Below are 23,214 nucleotides of genomic sequence, written 5' to 3'. Positions count from 1 at the left end.
ACTCTAACAGGGAGGCTAGGGAGAGGTAGGACTTGAACTGAGCCTTGCTAGTCTACAGGATTGAAAAGGTTAAAAGAAGAAGGACTTTTCAAGCTAAAGAAACAATCTGAGAAAACTGTAAAAGATGAGTTCACCTAAGTCATATTTAGAGGATAGAATGGAATATATAGAGATGAATCTGCAGTGACTTGAACCTAATTCTGCAGTTATTTGTATTATGTCAGGTACTATGCCAGACTTAAGGAATACAAAAATCAAAGAAGTGGTTCTAACTCTCAAGGAGAGTCACAGAAGTAAGTGGTTGTAATATAATAAGAAACATATATTTGGTCTTTGGCCGCCAGTTCCTGGCACAGTTCCAAGGATTTTTCCTAAACTCCTTGGAAATCCCACAGTGATCCATCTCTTGTATGCTAATGGGATAAGTGGTGGCTGGGCCTTCAGAATGGGGCTGGTAATTAGAAAGACCAAGGTATGGTTAGAGGGTTGAAACTCACCCCCCACAACCACCCTCCCTTCCACTGACCTCCTGGGAGGGGGGAAGGGCTAGAGATTGAGCTCATAACCAATGCCCAATAATTTAATCAGTCATACCTGTATAACAGAGCCTATACAACAACCCTATACAACAGAGTCTGGAGAGCTATCTGGGTTGGGAGATTTTCCCAGCTGGTGAACACACTGAGGGACTGGGAGGTTGGCACTCCCCGAGATATCATGGAAGCTCTTTTCTCCATACCTTGCCCTATGCATCTCTTCCTTTTGTCTCTTCCTGAGTTGGATACTTTATAGTAAATCAGTCATAGTAAATAAAGTCGCATTCCTAAGTGTGAAAATAAGTGATTTAAAAATCTAAGCTGTTGGTACTTTAAAATATTTTGAGCCTTAACGGAATACGATTATGAGACCTGAGTTATGTAAACAAGCAGCTATGACCTAGGGAGCCATAACTTTTGTTTTGCTCATTGTACATTAGCCTTTTTCCTTACCTACCTTATCCCTTTGGAGTCTGTGTTACCTGAATGGCTTTTCTCAGACTCTCGCTTAAATAAACTCTTTTAAACTGGATTGTGATCCTTTTGATTATATCAGGTTAACATGAGTTCTGTGAGCCATTTTAGCAAATTATTAAACCTGACAAGGGAATGATGGGAACTCCCTGAATTTATAGCCAGTTGATTAGAAGTTCAGGTGGCAACCTGGGACTCGTAACAGGTATCTGAAGTGAGGAAAATCTTATGAGACTGAGCCCTTAACCTGTGCAGTCTGTGCTAACTCCAGGTAGTCAGTGTCTGAATTGAATTGTAGGACACCTAGTTGGTATCTGGAGAGTTGGAGAATTAGTTGATGTAGGGAAAAAACACATGCATTTGGTGTCAGAAGCATTGTGAATGAAAGCAGTGCCGAGCAGTCCAATTACAGGGCTGTGGAGGTACTTTGACAGAGGAATGCATAAGCATTCTGTGAGCACAGAGGAGGAATAGCTAACTGAACTTCAAGGCAGGAGAAAATCATCCCAGAGGATCAATGTCAAACTAAGTCTTAAAACTTCAACAGGGATCAATCAAATGTAATGGAAGAGGAGGGTACAGGGAAAGAAGTACCTTATGGAGAGGTAGAAATTGCATGTAAAAGGGAACAGAGGAATACATGCATGGGGTACAGGATAGAGATCAGTGAGACACAAGGCTAATGAGAGCAGCCGGTTGAGATTGTTAAAGCATTTCACTTGATGTAAAGCAAAGAGATTATGTAAGTAGGAGAGTGGCATTTTAGGAAGGTCCCTCCAGAAACAGTAGATGGGATAAATTGGAGGAAAGTAACCTGGGGCCAAGAAGATTTGTTACAAGGACATTATAATAATCCTGATATGAGATACTATTTCACCAACTAAGACAGTAGGGAGAAAGAAAAAGAGCCAGATGTAGGAAAAAAATTAAGGTCAAATCAACAAAACATCATAACTGGCATTGAATATGGGGATAAGAAAGAGAAATATTGTAGAATATTCTAACATTTCTAGCTTGAGTCATTTATCAAGATATACAGATGTAGGGCTCACAAAGGGGTAGTGGAGAATTGTTTCAGAAATATGTAAGTAGAGGTGCCCTTGATGCCTCCAGGTGATGCTGTCCAGTTGGAATGTGGTTTTGGTCACTGTGTAGCCAAGGAGAGAAATCTGAGCAAAACTATAGATTTGAGAGTCAGGAATTAGACAGTGGTTGAAACCACGGACATGGATGAGATGACTTAAAGAACAAAGGTACAATAAAGAGATGGATAAAGATGGAATACATAGAAATGTGTCCATTCGTGGGGTGAACTGATGAAATGAATCTATTTAAGAAAAAAATAGGTTGACAAAGTTAAGAAAAGAACCAAGTGAGAATAGGAGAAAAACACATCAGAAGGGAGAAGAAACCGTAACAACTACTACTATTAAAAAGCAAATAAATAAAAAATTTAAAACTATATTGTATAAAATTATATTATGATATTTTAAATTAGTTAGTAATTATAAATATTACAAAGAAGCTAATTAAGTGAACAAAAAATGCAATATTTATATTTTATTTGGCATCTGAGAGATGCTTTTTGTCAGGGCATTTTCTCCGCAGGGAGACACAAATGAGTTAAGGGATAAATGTGAGGTGATACAGAAGAGACAGTAAGTGTAGACTCCTCTTTAAAAAAAAGTCTTCAATATGAGTAGAAGCCAAGAGTTAAATGTTTGACGAAGTCATAACACCAAGTTTTTAGATATGAAAGAAAAATAGGTATGTTTTATGAGCAACTTTAGGAAAAAATGATTTAAGGAACAAAAAAATTAAGCAAAAGAGAGGTGAATGAAGCAAAGCTCCTAAGGAGGTAAAGGGGGACAAAGGTTTAGAATATACGTTGAATGTTGGTACTATAGAAGCGAAGATCAGATAATACCAAAGATAAATGCACTGATCCATAGATAAAATGTATGAAGTAAGAATTTAGACTCGATGGGAGATTGATCATGGAAAACACAGTTAAAGAATATATGGTTGCCTTTTGGGGTGAGAAATATGTTCTAAAATTGATTGTAGCAGTGGTCACACAAACATTGAAGTGCATGCTTTAAATGGTTGAATTGTATGTTATATAAATTAGATGTCAATAAAGCTGATGTAAAAAAGAAAATAAACAGGAAAAATTAATATGATTATGTTTAATATTAGTATAATTATTAAAATAGGTAATTTTTATTAATAAGATAAATATAATGCCAATATTTATTAATATAAGGCAGTCTAGTGGCTAACATTTGCTAAGTATCAATTATGTAGTAGGTGTATATTAATACAATTAAATATATAACATGTTTTTTATATATCTACTTTTATTTAATTAAACCAGTAATCCTATTAGGTGGGTCTCATTATCTTCATTTAACAGGTAAAGAATCATGAGACAGAGTTTTAAGTTCAAGTTCATATAGCTGGTGAACAAAAAGCCATGAAAGCTTTGCTCCTAATCACAAGAGTCTCCTGTCCAAAACAATATAAAGATGTAGACCTTATCTTTTCATCCTTGCATCACCAGCTTCAAACTTATAAATAGAATTCAATAACTATCTGGTGAATTAATTAATAGATTGCTTTTAGATGATGAGATGGGGAAGAAATACTTGTGTCTTATTCAGAGTAACATAGTGATAACGACTACAAGAAATAAAAATCAGAAAGGAAATAACTGTCATTCTGGGCTATCTACTGAACAAAGATTGTTAAAACTATATAAAACTCTTGATATTTCATATCAAGAATTAATCTTAAAGTAAGAGCCTATATATCACAAATTTAGCAAAATATATTTTTATGGCTGTTCCACTAAAAGATAGATTCCAGCATTGCAATGCATTTCTCAGTTTTAGAGAATATTTTCAAACTAGGAGCTCAAATTTTCCTACCTGGTGTTTGATTATTCATTATTTTCTGTGGAAGAAAAAGTTGAGCATTAAATTTACTCTTCTACAAGAAACAGACACTTACCTAAATTCAACTTTATGGACAGACTTCTGTTGCCAGTCAAATGGGAGACACGGCAGGTCGCCGTAGACACATCGTGGCCCTCCCAGTGGCATGTACTCTTAACAGTCACTGTGCCATCGTCCCAGTATTTTTGCTCAGTGACACAATCCCCCTCTGGGATCCAGGAGATCTGTGCAGCTGGCTTCCCTGCACCTGCCTTGCATACCACAGTTCCATTCCTGCTTTGAAACAGGGTCACTTCAGGAGTAACTGCAGAAACAAAAGGGAAAAAAGAATTCAGAGAGACACTTGTTTCAGTCACAGATCTGATGATGTGAACTATCACAATATATGATGCTCCTTACCTAACACTTGGAGGTCATATCCACGATGGAAATTCCCGTCAGGTGCTCCCATTTTGCATCTGTAATACCCGTCATGAGTGATGGCCACTGGATGAATCTGAAGGGCAGGATTCTGATCAGGTCTAGAGACCCAGGTTATTCTCTCATCAGTACAGTTGGTTTCCTTGGTCTCATTTGTTTCTTTCCTGTAGGCTTTTTTACAGGAAGGCTGGTCTCTCAGGATTATTTCCCATGTTATTATGATCAAACATTTTAATGCGATAGGAGGGCAACGAAGCACAGTGTTTTTACCCATCAGTACAGGCCATGAAGTGTTAACTGGATGCATACGTGAAAGGAGAATGATAAAGAAAATCTTGATGAAGACTTCAGGCGCTATGTTTATTCATAGTAGTATATTACATGAAGTTGTATTAGAACATAAATTTGCTGATCTTATTCCAGAAATATTAGGCTTACACAAGAAAATAACATTCACAAAATATAAATAATATATTGAATCCAATCTAGAAATTAACACATTTTCTCTAGTTTTATGTATTATTAGAAAAACAGTATACATAATATTGTATTCTGAAATAGAATAAAGTATTCTGAAATCAATTCAGGAGTTTTAATATCTAGAAACAGAGAAGAAAACAGAATTGTAAATTAAACAACAAAGGCAGTGTTCTACATCTAATCTTTAGGTGGTAGAGACTACTTTATTTATCATACAATTCATGTGCCTTGTAAGGGAAAGTGGAAAAACTGGTAATGTGATTGTCTCCTCCTTTGTTTTGGTGAGCACAGGAACATCAGTAACATCAAAGTTAAATGCCTGTCTCTAAGGTTGTTATTTCAGACAAGCAAAAATGTGGAAAGTTTATAGCTCTTTCATTAAAGGTAACTAATATGGCATTCAGGTTTAGCTAGCTGGACATTTCTTAAGTTTATTTTTTGTTTAGTGAGAGCCATAGATCTTTAAAAAAAACTATAATTTTACCAGCTGAGCCATCGCATGTAAATTTAAAAAAAAAATGCCTAGGAGCTGAAATTTTCTTACCTAGAAATGTTCAGAAATACGTATTTCTAATTTAAAAAGTAGTGTGGCATATATTTTTTAAAATGCTTTATTTTCCTTTGGACATTTATCAGGAAAAAGTTTTATTGTAAATTCGTGACGTTGTCAAACATAGCCTTTGGATATTTTCCTTCCTTCCTATTTAGTCACACGTACAATCCCAGACAGTTCAGTGGTAAACTTTGCTGATAGATTTTATTTCTGTGTATTCAATGAAACGTCAGAAGTAAATGTGTAAGTCGACCCTTTTCTGTCCGTCTTTTAAAAAAGTAAAAAGTAAGCCATACATCCTACACATCCTACAAGCATCTTCCGACATAGATTCTCATGCATTTCATAAGCTGCCACAATGTTTCCACAATGGATCAGGGTTTACTGAGAGGTAATTATTCTGTCACTACTCACCTGTAAGTTAAAAAGGTGAGTGTCAGAGATGTCATCACTATAGCATAAGCAGAATCAGTTGCAGAGGGGCAAACCCTTATGTGGATGACGTTTATTTTTGCTAAACCCTACACTTAATATCTCTCCTCTCCTGTTTTGGTGTTACCCGTCTCTTTTACAGTACTTTAACCCTTGTATTTCACAGTCAAATAATGATCACATAACTAGATGCAGAAAGAGGTAGGACTTTAATGCAGACCTCAAAGGTCCTTAAATCCGCGCTCCTTCCACCATGCCACCTTAGCAAAGGTTCAGAGGCAAGCAAGAAGATGGCTTGTTTGGAAAACTAGAGACTGGGACATTCAGGGTCCCTCATACCACAGCACTCAGATCAACATGTTCTTCAAGTAGTCATAAGGCCGGCCTCCAGCCAGGCCATCGGCTAACAATTCTACTGAAGTTCAGCTTTCCATGCCTCAGTCTTGGCCACTACTAAGGAAGCATATTACCTTCTTGGAAAACTGTTGAATTGTTCTGCGTCATCTGCTTTTCATCCATACATGAACTACTTGAAACTGGAACATAGTTACAGAAGAATAAATGAAATCAATTTTATATATTCAGAATGGAAGCAAGTATTTCCCCACAAAGTCTTACTCAACATGAAGACAATTAGTTAATAACTAAAATTATATAAAAATTATTGTAAAAAAGAAATTAGAAGTTATGCCATTATTAGAGGAAAAAACATGTTAACATCTTTAAAAGTATGCTTATAAGCAATTAATAATGATTTCTCATTCATGAGACACTTTGTTTAATCAACCAGTTTGTGTGAGGTAACCATGCCTCCCCCATTCCTCCTTTCCTAGCCAAGATTGGTCCACATGGGCATCTCACATGAGCTAGTCCAATTATACTCCTTTCTCCAAATGCTGGAGAGAGCATCTTTAAATGAAATTACTCTGCACATTTTTTTTCCTTCTTAACCTAACTCCTCTAAAAGAGAGAAAAAATTGAACATAAAACTGGAATGATTACTAACCAGGAAGTAGCTCTATAGACACTCTTGTTGCTAGTCACGTGGCTATCACAAGGTCATGGTAGGCACATTGCGGCCCTCTCAGTGGCATGTACTCCCAGCAGTCACTGTGCCATTGCCCCAGTATTCTTTCTCAGTGACACAATCTCCCTGTGGAGTCCAGGAGATCTATGCAGCTGGCTTCGCTGCAACTGCCTTGCACACCACAGTTCTATTTATGCTTTGAAACACTGTCACTTCAAGGAGAATTGCAGAAAGGTAAAGAAAAAGTGCTTCAATCTTAACATAAAGAATATGAAATTTAGAGAGACATTTGTTCCTTACTTAACACTTGGTAAGGTTCAGACTAGGTCCTTCAGGTCCCCCGACGGCCTAGGGGAATGACTGCTGTAGTAATTCTCAAAGCGTGGTTTTTCAGATGGCTAGGGATAACCAAGACCCTTTCAATGGACATTATCATGGGTAATATCTGCGATGGCAGTTTCCATCAGGTGTTACTGTTATTCACCTGAGGACAACTGGATCAATCTGAAGGGCAAGATTCTAGTCAGGACTGGAGGCCCACGTTACATACTCTTGTCATTGTAGTTTTTTTCCATTGTCTCATTTCTATCTCTCCTGTAGGCTTTGATGCAGGAAGATTTGTCTCTGATGAGTGTTTCCCATGCTGTTACCATCACACTTATCAGTAGGATGGGATGGCAACAGAGCGCAACTTTTGTATCCATTAGTACAGACAGTGAACTGCTAACTGGACACAATAAGGAGAAAAAAATGATAAAAATTTCTACAGGTCAATTTCTTCTACTGGGTCTCAATTAAAATCCCATAAAACCTTTCTTTCTCTTAAGTGGGTATTTTACCCACCCTGGATATAAAAGGTTGGTTGGAAATAGTTCAGCTTGCAACTCAAACATTTGATACAAATGCATTTCCTCAAAATAACCATCATGCTTTGGGTATGCAAGAAAAATGCATTAAATGTATTTCCAATTTCATCATGTAGAATATTGAAAAGATACCATATATAAGGCTTGAGATGTAATACATTAATAATTTTTACTGAATCACCAAGGACAATTTTAGGGAATTGTATGTGTGTGCATGAGTGAGTGAAGAATACAACTATTGGTACAAGTTGGTGCCTGTTATGGGTTGAATTTTATATCTCAAAATTTATATGTTGAAGTCCTAACCATCAGAGATGTGACCTTATTTGAAAATAAAATCATTACATATATAACTAGCTAAGGTAAAGTCATACTGGAGTTGAATGAGCCCCTAATGCAATACAATTGGTGTTTTCATAAAAAAAAAAAAAAAAAAAAAGCAAATTGGACACAGATATGGACACAGGAAAAGCTTCATGTAAGAATTGGAGGTATGCTGCCTAAGCCAGGAAATACCAGAAGCTAGGAGAAAGGCTTGAAACAGATCCTTTCGTAGTGCCTTCAGAGGGAGAATGGCCCTGCCAACACGTTGATCTCAGGGTTTTCATTTCTAGAACTGTAACACAATAAGGTTCTGTTGCCTCCACCTCTCAGTTAATGGTTCTTTGTTACAACAGCCCTAGCTAACTAATACAGTGAGTGCTCTGCACTTTATTCATGCTAAGGCACCAGTAATTTTAAACAACAGTTCAACTGTACTATCAGGGAAAATATCAATAGAAAGGCAAATACCATCACTGTATTATCATTATTATTATTGTAACTCATTTGTACCGAGGGGACCCACTGAAAGGGTCTTGGTTGTCCTCAGCCGTCTGAAAGCGATTCCCCTAGTCCTTCACCAAAGGACCTATGATCATGTGTTTGGGTAGCCATAACTGGGGAAAAAGGAATACAAAGATCTTTTGAGGGTTGTTTGAATACTAATCTGAACTGATCTTGATACCCAAGAACACAAAGAACACTAAGGGCCTCCTGTTAGAGTAGGAACATATTGGAATCAGGTAATAAAAGAAATCCTGAGTCTGGTTCATGTCACAGTAGACTTTCAAATTCCACAGACTTATCCAGTGGTGATTTTTCAATTGCTGAATAATTAGAACAAGCATACTTAGCAGCTTGCAGATCCTCTTTTTGTTCCTTGATCTGTAAAGTAAGAGCTATTATAATAGGACAGTCCAAGAGAAATCCCCCAAACCACCCACCTTGGCCAAGACAGTAAATAAATATTAATATTGAAGACCTGAGGAAGAGTCTCCTCTCAGAGACTTAAAGTATGCTAAAATAGTGATCCCCATCATATCTCCTACTTAATTTACCTGTTTGATCCCTGCAAAACACTGGATGGTGAATTGCAGTAGGCCAATGCAAAATTACCAATATGTTAGCCCCAACTGCAGCTACTTTGCCAGATAAGCTACCTTTACTAGCAATACTCCAGTTGTAGAATACGGTTATCGATTTGGTAAATGCCTTATTTTCAATATTCATCAGGAAGGAATATCAGAAGTTTGTTTGTATCCCACAGGAGAGTAAGCAATATACAAATATGGTCTTGCCTTAATTTCTACTTGCATGTACCGTGTAATCTAAAAAGATCTAGGCTGTCTAGGCATTCAACAGAAACCATCACATTGGTCTACTATATTGATGACATATCAATTAGATCTTCTGAGCAAAAAGTGAGAGGTATTATGAATGCCTTAGTCAATCACATGCATTCCAGAGGTGAGAAATAAATTCTACGAAGATTTAGGGCCTGAAAAATCAGTAATGTTTTTAGTAGTCCAGTGGTCTGAATCCTACCATATAGCTCCTCCCAAGAAAAGGACAAATTATTGAACCTTACTTCCTACCACTGAGTAGAACAGCACTTGGTTTTGGAGGTAGCCTGCTGTATATTTGAGATTACTGCTCTAACCCTCTAATAGAATGAGAGTCCAGGTGTGTTCCAGACCAAGAAAGAAATCTGTAACAGGTCCCTGACAAGTTCATAAAATCAGGCAGATCTGTGATACCAGGAGATTCTGTGATAAAGGTGCAATGTGAAGCCTCAGAGAAGTCCAGTAGGACAGTCACAGTGCAGGCCAGGGTTTCTGGGGTAAATCCATGTCATCTGAAGCAGATAACTAGTTACCTTTTAAAAAACAGCTCATGGAATGCTAGGGGACCCTGGTGAAGACTGAGCATCTAATTATAGGATATGAAATAATCAGGCTCCTACAACAACCCATTATAAGCTAGATACTATTAGACTCACCAAACCATAAAGTAAAGTGGGCCCAGCAGCAATCCATTGTAAAACAGAAGTGGTACACTGGGGATCAGGCTCCAGCCTCAAAAGAACACCAGTCATTTGAGAGAACAAATAGTTCAGGCCCCCACTTCATATACCACTGTTATCCTGTCATCTCTCTCTTAACTCACATCTAAGCCCTCCCTGTGAGTTCTCTAGGACCAAAACCCAAAGCTTAGCTGTTGGATGAGTTGCCTCAGTCTGTGATATAAGCCAAAAGTGGGCTGCTGCAGCACTGTAGCCCCACTCTGGTCTGGCCCTGAAAGACAGTGATGATGAAAAATACCGAAGTAAGAAATGATACCGTAATAAAGTAGATAAACTAATGAGCAGTGGCAAATGGTTTGGCTTGTTTGGTTAGAGACCTGGAAGAGTCAAGATTGGGAAGTAGAGGCTAAGAAGGTGTCAGGTAGAGGCATGTGGATGCATTCAGAAATGGTCTGCTTGATGGAGCACTGGCATAGCCTCTTGAAGGCACAGCTGAAATTTGGAAATAATATCTTATGAAGATGGGACACCATCCTTTAGGATGATGCTGTGTCCTCAGTTCATAGTTTAAACTGGATCTGAGAGACAAGGAGTAGAAGTAGGGGTCTCACTCACCATCATTCTTCTATACTGATATGTGGAATCTTTACCTCTGCATTTACAAGTGAAACTAGCTTAGAAATTTTTTGTACACTAACTTTGTCAAGATTTGATATCTGAGTTATATTTGCAAAATTTAGAAAACATTTCTTCTTTCTCTATGGAAAAACTAAATGGCATAAATATTATCTGTTCTTTAAAGGCTTAAAATAATATAAACTATTTCTCTTACATAGCAATCTAAGGCCACACATTTTTGGCAGTAATTCTCAATTTCTTCTGTGGTTCTGTATCTATTCATGCAGTTCTTCTTTTGACTTTATTACTACCCTTTCTACTTCCTTCCACTATTTGACTGCAACTTGACTTTTCAGGCTCCAGTCTCACTGCAATCCAGCAGGCACACTAAACTCCTCCCACCCCAGACTACTTCTATTGACTGAACATTTTATGTTCCTTTCTACCCTGTACCTTAGTCCACAATGATCTCCTGGACTCTTTTTTCCAATAATTTATGCTTTCTGAAATCCTTCTAGAGCCTGTGCAAAAGCCACTCTCTGTAATACACTAATTTTGTATTATAGTGCTCATCTCATTCTACCTTGTAATATAATTCTGTGTCCTTGTCTAATTCCAAGACCAGAATATATAGACTAGTTGAAGGTACTGTAAGTTTTCTTCTTTTAACTTCTATTTTACCAAGCACATTTTTGTGTGCTACTAAGAAATCTACATGTTTGGTTTTTGTTGTTGTTGAATTAAATTGAATAAGTAGTTGGTCCTCAAGCAATGGTGTGCAGAGACTTATCTATTACAATTGCACACAGGACAAATGATCATGTAAATGTTTCTAATGATGATCCAACCCTCCCATCAAACTGGTTATTAAGCGAGCATTTTACCTTCATTAAGAAATATTCTCTGGCTCTGCATTTCCAGTTGTGTCATCAGACAGGAATTATTATCTGAAGCTAGAAAACATTTACAGAAGAAATAGGGAGAAAATTTAAAAATTTTATTTACTGAAATGGACTAGAATCCCCTGATTTTGTATAAGATGATCACAGAAAACATTTCAGTTCTTAAATTAGTTAACAATCACACTAAAAATCACAGAAACCTCTACATAAATCAGCAGTCAGACCATAACCAGATAAATGGATATATGACAGGATTTTGACATTTCTTTTGCACAGTTATGAATAAATGATTCATCCAATGTTACTATAACAGATCAGCCTCCACCAGTCTTTTGCCAGGCACACCCACTTCTAATCAGTGGAAGAGTTCAATGCAGGCCCCCGGAGTAAAGTTCCATTTCCAGAACTATTATAGAAATGATAACCTCCTCTACTTCAAAGAAAAAACTTAGAAGTATTGGATAAACTAGAACATTCTTGTTTCAAATGCATGGCTGAACTTGCAAAAAAAATGCTAAGGGAAACTTCTCAAGGTAAAAATAACAAGGAAACAGGAAACCACAAGATAATTTGCTGGTCTCAATAACATAAAGCCTTTTAAAAATAATTACTGAGATAAATTTAAATGTATTGTGATTTGTTTTATGGCTCATTTAGTGGTCTGCCTTGATAAACATTCTGTGTTCACCTGAAAAAATGTGTATCCTCCTGTGAGAGCTAGTTTTATGTGTCAAGTTGGCTAGTGTATAGTATTCAATCATTCAGTCAAGCAAACACTAATTTCGGCATTACTGTAAAGGTATTTTGTAGGTGTGGTTAATAACTACAATAAATTGATTTTAAGTAAAGGAGATTATTCTCAATAAAGTAGGTGGGCCTCACTCAATCCATTGAAAGGCCTTAAGAGAAAAAGTAAGGTTTTCCGGAGTAAGAAAAAAAATTCTTCCTCAAGACTGCAGCATTAGTTGCGTTAGTTTCTGCCCAAGAGTTTCCAGACAACCAGTCCACCCTATAAATTTCAAACTTACCAGCTTCCACAATTGCAGCAATCAATTGCTTGAAATAACACACACACACACACACACACACACACGTATATACACTCATACATACACATACTTTCTACTCATTGTGTTTCTCTGGTGGAACCCTGACTGATACAGATTTGGTACCATAAGTGGTCCTCAAGAAACAGAATCATAAGGATGAATTTTCAGAATTAGTCCTGAGTTTTCTGGAATTGGTCATCTAATCTAGTTAAATTTAAAAGCACTAATGACTGTATTTCTAGTGCTAGAGGGCACACTGAAAGTCTATGGCCATGAAGTAACAATGGAGATATGCAAAATGTCACCATTGGATGGGCCTAGTCAAATACTTACAAAAGACAAGGTCTGAGTTGTATTTGATACATTTTACCATAATGAGATTGGCTGGTTTCTCCTAATTTGCTGGGCAAATGGAGAAAGAAAAAGATGAGTTCAGGGTTTCAAATTCTCAACTTAAACTATATGAGTGAACTGAAAATTTCTATGTCTGCCATGAAAGAACCCCCATCTTCTCAGCAAGGCTGAAGTTTCCAGAAACCAAAACTCATCCTGTAAATGGCTGAATGACAACACAAACTGAATTCCTAACCTGTCAGGGTATCTCTGCTATAGTGAGGTTATTGACTGGAAAGGAATGGGATCCTGAAATTGGAATGTGAACATAGGAGCAAAAGCCAAGGAAACTGAGCATGTAAAATCTCTAAAATCTCCTAAGTCTTTGCCCATAGAAGCAGCCTTCCCACCCCCATTTGGAGATGTTAACCGCCTGCTTGGCCTGAAGAAACTATAATGACTTTTCTTCAATTAGTTGCAGAAACAGAACAGAAAGACACTTTCTGTTCTTAGGATCTCCCCACTCACTCCTCTTTGCTTCCAGACTTATAATTAGACTCCAGTCCCAGCAGGGCCCAAAGAGTGAGGTATGGTGTGACCCACAAGGAGGTATACTACACACCAGAAGATCTATATGATTTCTCCAATGTATACAGTTATAAATTTGGACAATACATATAGAAATGAAGATTAAGAATGTGAAATAATGAAAAAGACAAAGCTGAATGAGGCCAAATTATTAACATGAACCCACTAAGCAGAGATTCTAGATTCAATGCTGTAACTCCAGGCATTAGAAATGGCTCTGTGTGTGTTAGTCAGTTCTGCCACTGATATCAAGAAACACCCAAGACTGGGCAATTTATAAAGAAAAAGGGTTTAATTGGCTCATGGTTCCATAGGCTGTACAGGATGCATGGTGGCATCTGCTGCTAGGAAGGCCTCAGGGGGCTTTTATTCACGGCAAAAGGCAAAGCCAGAACTGGCATGTTCACACAGCCAGGGCTGGAGGAAGAGGGTGTGGGTGGAGGATGCTACACACTTCTAAACAACCAGATCTCATAACTCACTCACTCACTGTCATGCAAACAGCACTGAGGCAATAGTGCCAACACATTCATAAGAACACCACCTCCATGATCCAATCACCTCCCACCAGACCCCACCTCTCACACTGGGAATTACAATTAGACATGAGATTTAGTGAGGACACAGACCCAAACCATATCCCTATTCGTTTGTTTAGTGGGCCGAAACATGGACCAAATTGTGGTCTACACTAAGTAAAAATAAAATATCAGAACTGCTTCAGTATATGGAAAAATGAGAGAGCCAGAGAAAAACAGTTCCAAAATCTGCATATAAACTCACCCCATTTCTTGCTAGAATTCTAGCTAGAAAAACTTTCAAATTGTTAATACATGAGTGTTAATATGTGAACAATGTCATTACATGAGTGTTAATAAATGAACAATGTCATTTCTTTCTGGAAAACATGCTGATTGTGACTGTGATTATTATATAAATTATACATTTGATATTATTTAAAAGTGATGGTTGTTGATTTGATTCTTATGAGCTATTAGTATCACACAGTCCAAAGCGATTTCATAACCACAGATCTGCTCCTTAATCCTAGTCAGGGATATGGAGTGTATGTTAGTAATAGCAAAAGAAAAGAGGCAAACATATATCGATGGCTTAATATGGTTTGGTTCTGTGTCCCCACCCAAATCTCATTTTGAATTACGATCCTGAGTGGCACCTGGTTGGAGGTGATTGGATCATGGGGTGGTTTCTTCTCCCCCTAGTGCTGTCTCATGATAGAGTTCTCACAAGATCTGCTTGTTTAAAAGTATGTAGCACCTCCCCACCTTCTGCTGGACATTTGAAGACATGCTTGCTTCCCCTTTACCTTTCCACCATGATTTTAAGTTTTCTGAGGCCACCCCAGCCAAGCTTCCTGTACAGCCTCTGGAACAGTGAGCCAATTAAACCTCTTTTCTTTATAAATTAACCATTCTTGGGTAGTTCTTTTAGCAATGTGAGAATGAACTAATATGTGGTTACTTAATGCCCAGAGAATAGGCAAAGGTACAGCTCAAACCTGTGTGGAGCCTAGAAAATTTCTCATGTGGGACAGGTATAGCAAAACACAACCATATGCATCCATCACCACAGTTTGCCATCTTGCTCTGAGTGACTCTAGCCCCTGCTGAGTGCCAGGCTGGCAGAAGGAAGGGCTGCCTTTCCCACAGGACTACTGTGTGTCTAAGCTACCCTTGTCCATCAGCCCCATTCAAGGCCCATGCCTGGCCACTCCTGAAATAGGGTGCACACAAAAGAGCCTCCATTTCCCCACCTGAGTGTTTTGCAGTGGCCTGGGAGCAGTTTGGCCTCCCCAGCACACCTGGTGCTCAGTCCTGAGGGGTCAGAGGATAAAACCATACACTCAATCCCAATATCCAGCATTCAAGCACACCACCCAGAGGTATCAAGATGAGATCTGCCACCTGAGTTCAAGCCAGGGAAGAGCCCCCAATCTCAGAACACTGAGAAGAGTGAAGAGTAGGTTTGTGTTTTGGCATGGTAGTTGGGTGTCCCTTTATCCATGAGACTGGTCAAATAGGGGTTTAGCCTATTGGTCAGCTGCAGCTTCTGCCCAAGGGATCTTCCTAGACAGGAAGAGAGAGTAAGCAACTTAGAAAACATATTTGAGGATACAGTCCTGAAAAATTTACCCAATTTCACTGAAGAGGTCGACATGCAAATTCGAGAAATTCAGAGAATTGCAAGATACTACACAAGATGACCATCTCCAAGACACATAGTCATTAGACTTTCCAAGGTCAATGTGAAATAAAATCTTACAAGCAACTGGAGAAAAGGGCCGGCTCACTTACAAAAGAACCCCATCGGATTAACAGCAGACATCTCAGCAGAAAGCATATAAGCCAGAAGCGATTGGGGTCTATTTTCAGTATCCTTAGAGAAAAGAAATTCCAACTAAGAATTTCATACTCTCCAAACTGTGCTTTGAAAGCAAAGAGAAATACAATCTTTCCTAAGCAAGCAAACACTAAGAGAATTCATTGCCACTAGGCCAACCTTACCAGAGATCCTGAAGGGAGTTGTAAACATACAAATTTAAGAACAATATCTGCTGCTACAAAGACACACTTAACTACACAGCCCTATAAAGCAACTACACAATCAAGACTACAAAGCAAACAGCTAACAACATCACAACAGGATCAATACTTCACATATCAATATTAATCTGGAATTAAGCAACCTAAATGCCCCACTTAAAAGGCACAGAGTGGCAAGTTGTGTAAAAGAACAAGAACTAACCATCTGCTGCCTTTCAGAGACCTGTCTCACATGTAACAACACAGATGGGCTGAAAGTAAAGGGGTGGAAAAAGATCTATCACACAAATGGAAGACGAGCAGGGGTTACTATTCTCACATGAGATAAACCAAAATTTAAACCAACAATAGAAAAGGACAAAGAAGAGCATTACATAATGATAAAGGGTTCAAATAAACAAAAATACTTAACTATCCTACATATATACATGCCTGACATTGGAGCACTCAGAATAAAAAAAAACAACAACACATATTTGTAAACTTACGGAGAGACTTAGTGACTTAAGAATAGCTGGAGACTTCAACATCCCACTGACATCATTAGATCATCAAGGCAGAAACTAACCAAAAAATTCTGGTCTTAAATGTAATATTTGCTCAGTTGGATCTAACAGACATCTATACCCACATCTCCACCCAACAACCACAGAATAGCTATTTTTCTCATGACATGGAACATACTCTGAGGTCACCCATATACTTGACCATAAAGCAAGTATCAGTAAGTTCAAAATGTCAAAATATGCCAACCATACTCTCAGACCACAGTGGAATAAAAATAGAAATCAATATCAAGAATGTCTCTGAAAACTATACAATAACATGGAAATTAAACTACTTGATCTTCAATAACTTTTGGGTAGACAATAAAATTAAGGAAGAAATAAAAAAATGTTTAAAATTAATTAAAACAGAGACACGACATATAAAAATCCCTGAGATGCAGCAAAAGCAGTGTTAAGAGGAAAGTTTATAGTGCTGAACACCTACTTCAAGAAGTTAGAAAGCTCTCAAATGAACAATCTAACATCACACTTAGAAGAACTATAAAAACAAGAACAAACTAAACCCAAAGCTAGCAGAAGAAAATAAATTGCTAAAATCAGAGCAGAACTGAATGAAATCGAGATCCAAAAATCTATACAAAGGATCAACAAAACCAAAAGGCAACTCCTTGAAAAGACAAACAAGATCAATAGAGTACTAACTAGATTAACAAAGGAAAAAGAAGATGCGTAAATACAATCAGTTATGACAAAGGTGACATTACAATTGATCTTACAGAAATACAAAAGATCCTCAGAGACTATTCTAAACACCTCTATGCACACAAACTAGAAAAATCTAGAAGAGACTGATGAATTCCTGAAAATACACAACTTCCCAAGATTGAATGAAGAGAAATTAAAACCCTAAGCAGACTAATAAGTTCTCAGACTGAATCAGTAATTTAAAAAATCTACCAACAAAAGAAGCCCAGGACAACTTTTACGTCACAGAAGTTTAGTTTCACTTCAATCCCAGCTTCCAATTACTGTGAATTCAGCTAGTCACCTAGTCAGTATACCACCAGGTTAAGGGAACTCAGAAGGAGTTTAATGTACACATTTATCACTGCTGCTAGGACAAGTCAAGAAACACCTTATAAGTAAGTAGATCAAGAGTATCCTCATAATCACTGAAAGAAAGCTTTATTTTTAGCTGAAAATGTCACAGTATCAGACTTACCAGATACCATGATAATGATGGAGATCAGTGACATTGAAGTGGACATCTTCCCCACATATGCATTTGAAGTAGTTTTCTACTTAAACATAAATCCACTTTAAATCAATCAACAGACTTAGTCTGTTTCTCTTGATCACTTTTGTTTGTTCTCTTTTCAACAGGATTGCAAAACATGTTCGTCATCTTGCTGATCTTTAACTTCTGCTTTTATTGCATATGTTTTTGACTGATTAGCCACAGACAGAAAGTGTCAGTGCGTTTTGCTGAGTAATAAACCAAAAAAAACAGTGCTTACTACTTATTGCTTCTCCCACAGCACTGAAGTAACAAGATTAATTATATAACAATTAATTTGAAAAGCAGCGTTTTGAGAGTATAAATTACGTATGGTAAAATGAACATATCTTGAGTATACAGCTTGATGAATTTTTACATATATATGCACTCATCCAATTACTTCTGAAACCAAAGTGTCAATAATTTTTATTACTCAAAGTGTCCTTTGTTCCCTCTGTGCTAATATCTTCTCCTCCAGAGATAAATACTACTTAGACTTCTAATAGCATTAATTCATTCTGACAGTTTTTGAACTTCAAGTACATGGAATTCTTTGCATAGTTTGTTAATGCTGTATAGCAAATTTTAATAATTGTATCCCAATTTATTCCTTTTTCTGTAAATTTAGATTGTCCCAATTTGGGGCTAACATAAAGCTAAGAATATTCTTTTTTTTGTACATAATTTTTGGTCTATGTGTACATTCATTTTCTTGGATATATACCTAGGAATTAAATCGTTAGTTTATAAGATAAGTGTGTTATAAGATATGTGTGTCTTTAATAAGTACTTTCAGTCATGGGTTGAATAGCGCACCCCCTACCAACATTTATTTGTTGAAATTCTAATCCCCAGTACCTCAGAAGATGACCTTATTTGGAAATAGGATCATTGCAGATATAATTAGTTAAGATGTGGCCATCCTGGTCCCTACTCCAATATAACTGGTGCCTTTGATTTATTCTTTTTCTCTTCTTTTGCACTTCTTAGCTTCTTATGGTGTCCTTATAACAAAAGGAAAACTGGGTGCCTACATAGGAACACCATGTAAAGACAAAGGCAGAGATCAGAGTGATGCTTCTTCTACAAGCCAAAGAAAACCAAGTGTTGCCAGAAAACCACTGTAAACTAGGATAGAAGCAAAGATTCTTCCCTCCTGTTTTAAGAGATTAAAGATTCTTTTGATGACAGGACCTACAACACAAAGACTATCTTGGATAGATGAAAGGCAAATCTCTTTGTTACTTATAGCTCCAAACAAAAGACTTCTATGTAGGGCTGCACAGTGACTGCACACAGGGACTGGGTAAAAACACACTGGAGCTGTAGAGAACACCTTATATATATGGCAATTGGAGCAGGATTAGGTTTCCTGAAAACCCTGTGCCTAAGCTAATCTGAATGACTTCACAAGCTCTGGGACATAGCTGACTATCAGATATTCAAATGGGAAGCTGACCAACCATTAGGGGCTCAAAACTGGGACTAGAAGGCATTTTTTTTGACATGAAAACCATGTTAAAATTGACCTCGTGATCTCCACATTAATGTTAAGCTTGATTACTTGACGTATTTGAGTGGCCTAAATTGCAGAAAAGACTTTTAGAGTAGTGCATACATTGGCCTAAATAGCATAAAAAAATTTTTATTATTTTTTCCTTTAAAAGGAGGAAAACAAGCAGGAGTATAAGGGGTCCTTGTAGCCTGGTTCATAACCAAGTTGCACATTGTATGGCCTTAGCCAAGAAAACAGATCTGGGATTTCCAGGATCTCCAACAATATGCTGATTGAATTAAAGTATGTTAAAGCATGAGTTGTATTTTTGTGTGTGTGATAGTAGTCTCATATATTCCAGGGTTCAAGGTGGCAGATCCAACAATTACAGTTTTGGAGAGTATGAAGTTAGTTAAGTAAGATATATGTAAAGATTAGTGACGTTTGTGACCTAGGGGAAGAGGTAGCAGCTGTGGTCATGGATGCGGGGCAGGACGTTGCGGCAGCAAACTGGAGTGGAAAGTGTCAGACGAGGTAGCGGGCAATGGGAGGTCCTCTGTCTGCGGGGTTGAGGGGTGAACCCATATGTGGCAGTTACTTCCTGGAAAAACAAATAATCTCATTAATTATTAGAATGGCACAAAGACCAGTACACTCTACCAGATTTTTCTTTAGGTGTGGAAGTATTAAGAGGTACATTTTGGCAGAGTATAAGGGTATGAAGTAAGCAAATGCTAAATTCAGGGAATGAAACAATTTCTCATATCAAAGGAAGTAAAATGATAAATGTTCTGTGTCCAATTTTTCAGCTCCTTAGGAAAGCCAGCATATGTAATGTTTCTGGGGTGGTGATCTCAGTATCCTGGGTGAAGTTGTTTCTGGGAAAGGGGGCAAAGTCATCTTCAAGGTCAAAGTTGGGCTGAAGCAATATCACCTATAATGTAAAACTGAAACTGGAACTGTGATATGGGACAACCTTTTCAAATGATCACAAACTTGAGTTGATTTGGGTCTTATTTTTGTGGGTCTATGGTACTATAATGAGGCTGAGCCACACGTGGAGTATGAAGGCAATGTTAGGCCTGGGGACTTGACATGCAAATATCATTTAAGTCAAGGAGCTTTGTGGCACACAGTTAGCAAAGGTGGGGTCAGTATCCATGATACTGCTCTAATGTATCAAAGCACCAGAACTGAATAGCATAATTAAAGCCTCAATTAAGTGTGGTTGAATTTAAAATTCCCAGCAGCCCAAGGTTTTGAGTTATGAAATAGGTTTTGCTGCAAATAGATTTTCAATCAGGGATTTCTCCTCCAAGAGAGTCAACTAGACACAGCCAGGAGGAATATCTTCCACTGAGAGACCCGGACATTGGAAAGGCTGGCACACTGCTAGCGTCTGAAGACATTGAGAGCAGATGGAGGGAAAAAGCAGATGCTGGGCTGAAGGAGGAGGAAGATGTGAACCCTACACGGAACAATGGAACACTAGAACTCGCTTCTGGCCGCCAGCGACTCCTACAAAGGCATGGGTTAAATAGGCAAGGAGCAACCCAGTTTCTGAAATCCCAGCAGGAGAAGACCCCTGGACCACCATAGATACTTGAATTGACAGAAAGACCTGCTTAGAGAAGTGATAGAAGTAGAGCTCCTGCTGGTATGAAGCCCAGAGAGTGTGGTCTGGAGCATCTGTAGTGAACCACACAGCCAGGGTTACCCATACTCCTAGGCTCAACTTGCTCCCACAGGAGACTTGAGCCCTAGGGGAACTGTTGGACCTTAAGATTGCAGGGTAATATTGCCCATGGGATGGGGCTGGTTTGACCTGGGCACCTCTTGGTCTGCTGGCCTCTCCCAGGGCTCCAACCTAGTGGCACCTGCTTACAGTGCAGCCGCCAGGTACCTTGGGGGCTCAGATCATAGCTCCTGCACTGGTGGACCATGCCTGACTGGCAGAGTGTTTGGCAGAATAGCCCCTGCAGTCACATCCCAGCTCACCTGTACTCTCCCCCAACCCCCACAGGCTCACCTGTGTCATTTTGCCTGCACACACTCACCCACAGCCACCCCCCCATCACCACATTACTTTGTTGGTGCACGTGTGCACCAGGGGACCTTCCCTTCTCTTACCCACTAGTATGTGTGTGCACATGCACCCTGCTGTGCCACTGCTGCCAATGTGAGTGCACTCCGCCTTTACCCCTTGCAGAGCAGCCATTGTCATTGGAGCATTGGCAAGCATAGAGCACGCTAGCCCTGCCCCCTATTTAATTCTTCTGATATTAAAACAGCAGAATATCAATCTCTCTGATATTGCCACCAGAGAGAAACTTTAGAGGGAGAACAGCAAAACCACCCCTGTCCTGAGCAGCCAAGGCTGCCAGTGTGAATACTCACAGAAGGCACACACAATCCTGCGTCTGCCAGTATCCTGTCCCCATGCTAACACCACGAATAGCACAAATGAGTGCACAGACATTGGAAGGGGCCCTGAACCCCTGAGGGATGATGCCACCATACTGCTGAGAACAACTACATGGAGGCTGGCAGCCTGGCACCAACTAGCACCCTACCAAAGCCCGTGAGCATGCAATCTGACATGCTGCCACTGCCTGTGCTGCTGATACATGTGAACCAGGATGGATCCTGCTGCCACTGCCCTATGAAGTGCTTTGGCTGGCACCACCCATTAGAGTGTTGTGACCAGCATTCTGGAGCACCATGGCACCTCCAATGAAGCAGCTTCCTTCCTAACCTCAAGAAGCCAAAGAACAAAATGAGGGCCCAATACCAGAGCCCTGGAGTTAGAGCATGCACCCAGGGGTCCTGAGCTGAGCCTTGACCCTCTAAAACATTCCAGAAATGAAGCCAGTTGGTTGTTCCCACCTTATACCACAATCAAACACCCAATGTCATCAAATAGGATAAAAGAAAAAGAAAGACCATCCAAAGGACAGTAGCTTCAAAGATAGAAGGAACATCAGTCCACAAAGAGGAGAAAAAACAGCACAAGAACTCTGACAACTACAAAAACCAGAGCATCTTCTTTCCTCCAAATGATCATACTAGATTTTTAAGAATAGTTCTTAACTCAGTTGAGATGGCTCAAATGAGAGAAAGAGAATTCAGAATATGGATTAAAACAAAGATATTGAGATTCAGGAGCATGTTGAAATCCAATTTGAGAAAACTAAGAATCACAATAAAATGATACAGGAGCTGACAGACAAAATAGCCAGAATAGAAAAGAATGTAACCAACCTAATATATCTGAAACCACAATGAAATAATTTTATAATGCATTCATAAGTATGAACAGCAGAATAGAAAAAGCTAAGGAAAGAAACTCAGAGCTTGAAGACTGACTTTTTAAAATAAGACAGTCAGACAAGAATAAAAATAGAGAATGAAAAGAGATAAATAAAACCTCCAAGAAACATGGCATTATTATGTAAAGAGCCTAAATCTACAACTCATTGGCATCCCTGAAAGAGATGGGGGAAATGGAAGCAACTTGGAAAACATTTTTCAGGATATCATCTATGAAAACTTACCCAATCTAGCTAGAGAGGCCAACATTCAAATTCAGAAGTGCAGAGAACCCCCACAAAACACTTCACAAGAAGATCACCCTCAAGATACATCATCATCAGATTCTCCAAGGTCAAAATGAGAGAAAAAAATGTTAAAGGCAGCTAGAGAGAAAGGACTGGTTACCTACAAAAGGTAGCCCATCTGAATAACAGCAAACCTCCCAGCAGAAAACCTACAAGCCAGAAAATACTGGG

At 38.6% G+C, this 23,214-nt stretch overlaps 2 protein-coding genes across 9 annotated transcripts in view; one reads left to right on the top strand and one right to left on the bottom strand.

Moving 5' to 3' along the window:
- Nucleotides 1-23,214, top strand: part of GTPBP8 (GTP binding protein 8) — a 156,580-nt gene that overhangs the window by 1,973 nt on the left and 131,393 nt on the right. The gene's annotated exons all lie outside the window — the stretch shown is intronic.
- Nucleotides 1-23,214, bottom strand: part of LOC101044972 (cell surface glycoprotein CD200 receptor 2) — a 39,458-nt gene that overhangs the window by 9,697 nt on the left and 6,547 nt on the right. For 4 of the 6 annotated variants that reach the window (XM_074404370.1, XM_039477680.2, XM_074404375.1 and 1 more), the window contains exons 3-6: nucleotides 11,592-11,660; nucleotides 6,323-6,388; nucleotides 4,367-4,684; nucleotides 4,023-4,271 (exon numbers count right to left, since the gene is read on the bottom strand). In XM_074404370.1, coding sequence (XP_074260471.1) covers nucleotides 4,023-4,271; nucleotides 4,367-4,684; nucleotides 6,323-6,388; nucleotides 11,592-11,660 — 702 coding nt within the window. Of the gene's footprint in view, nucleotides 1-4,022; nucleotides 4,272-4,366; nucleotides 4,685-6,322; nucleotides 6,389-11,591; nucleotides 11,661-17,874; nucleotides 20,028-23,214 lie in introns of all 6 variants that reach the window. The other 2 variants (XM_074404372.1, XM_074404371.1) reach the window with 2 other exon arrangements.

This window comes from Saimiri boliviensis, chromosome 8 (genome assembly GCF_048565385.1).
Source record: "Saimiri boliviensis isolate mSaiBol1 chromosome 8, mSaiBol1.pri, whole genome shotgun sequence".
Lineage (NCBI taxonomy): Eukaryota > Metazoa > Chordata > Mammalia > Primates > Cebidae > Saimiri > Saimiri boliviensis.
This window is presented reverse-complemented; position numbering and strand designations above follow the sequence as displayed.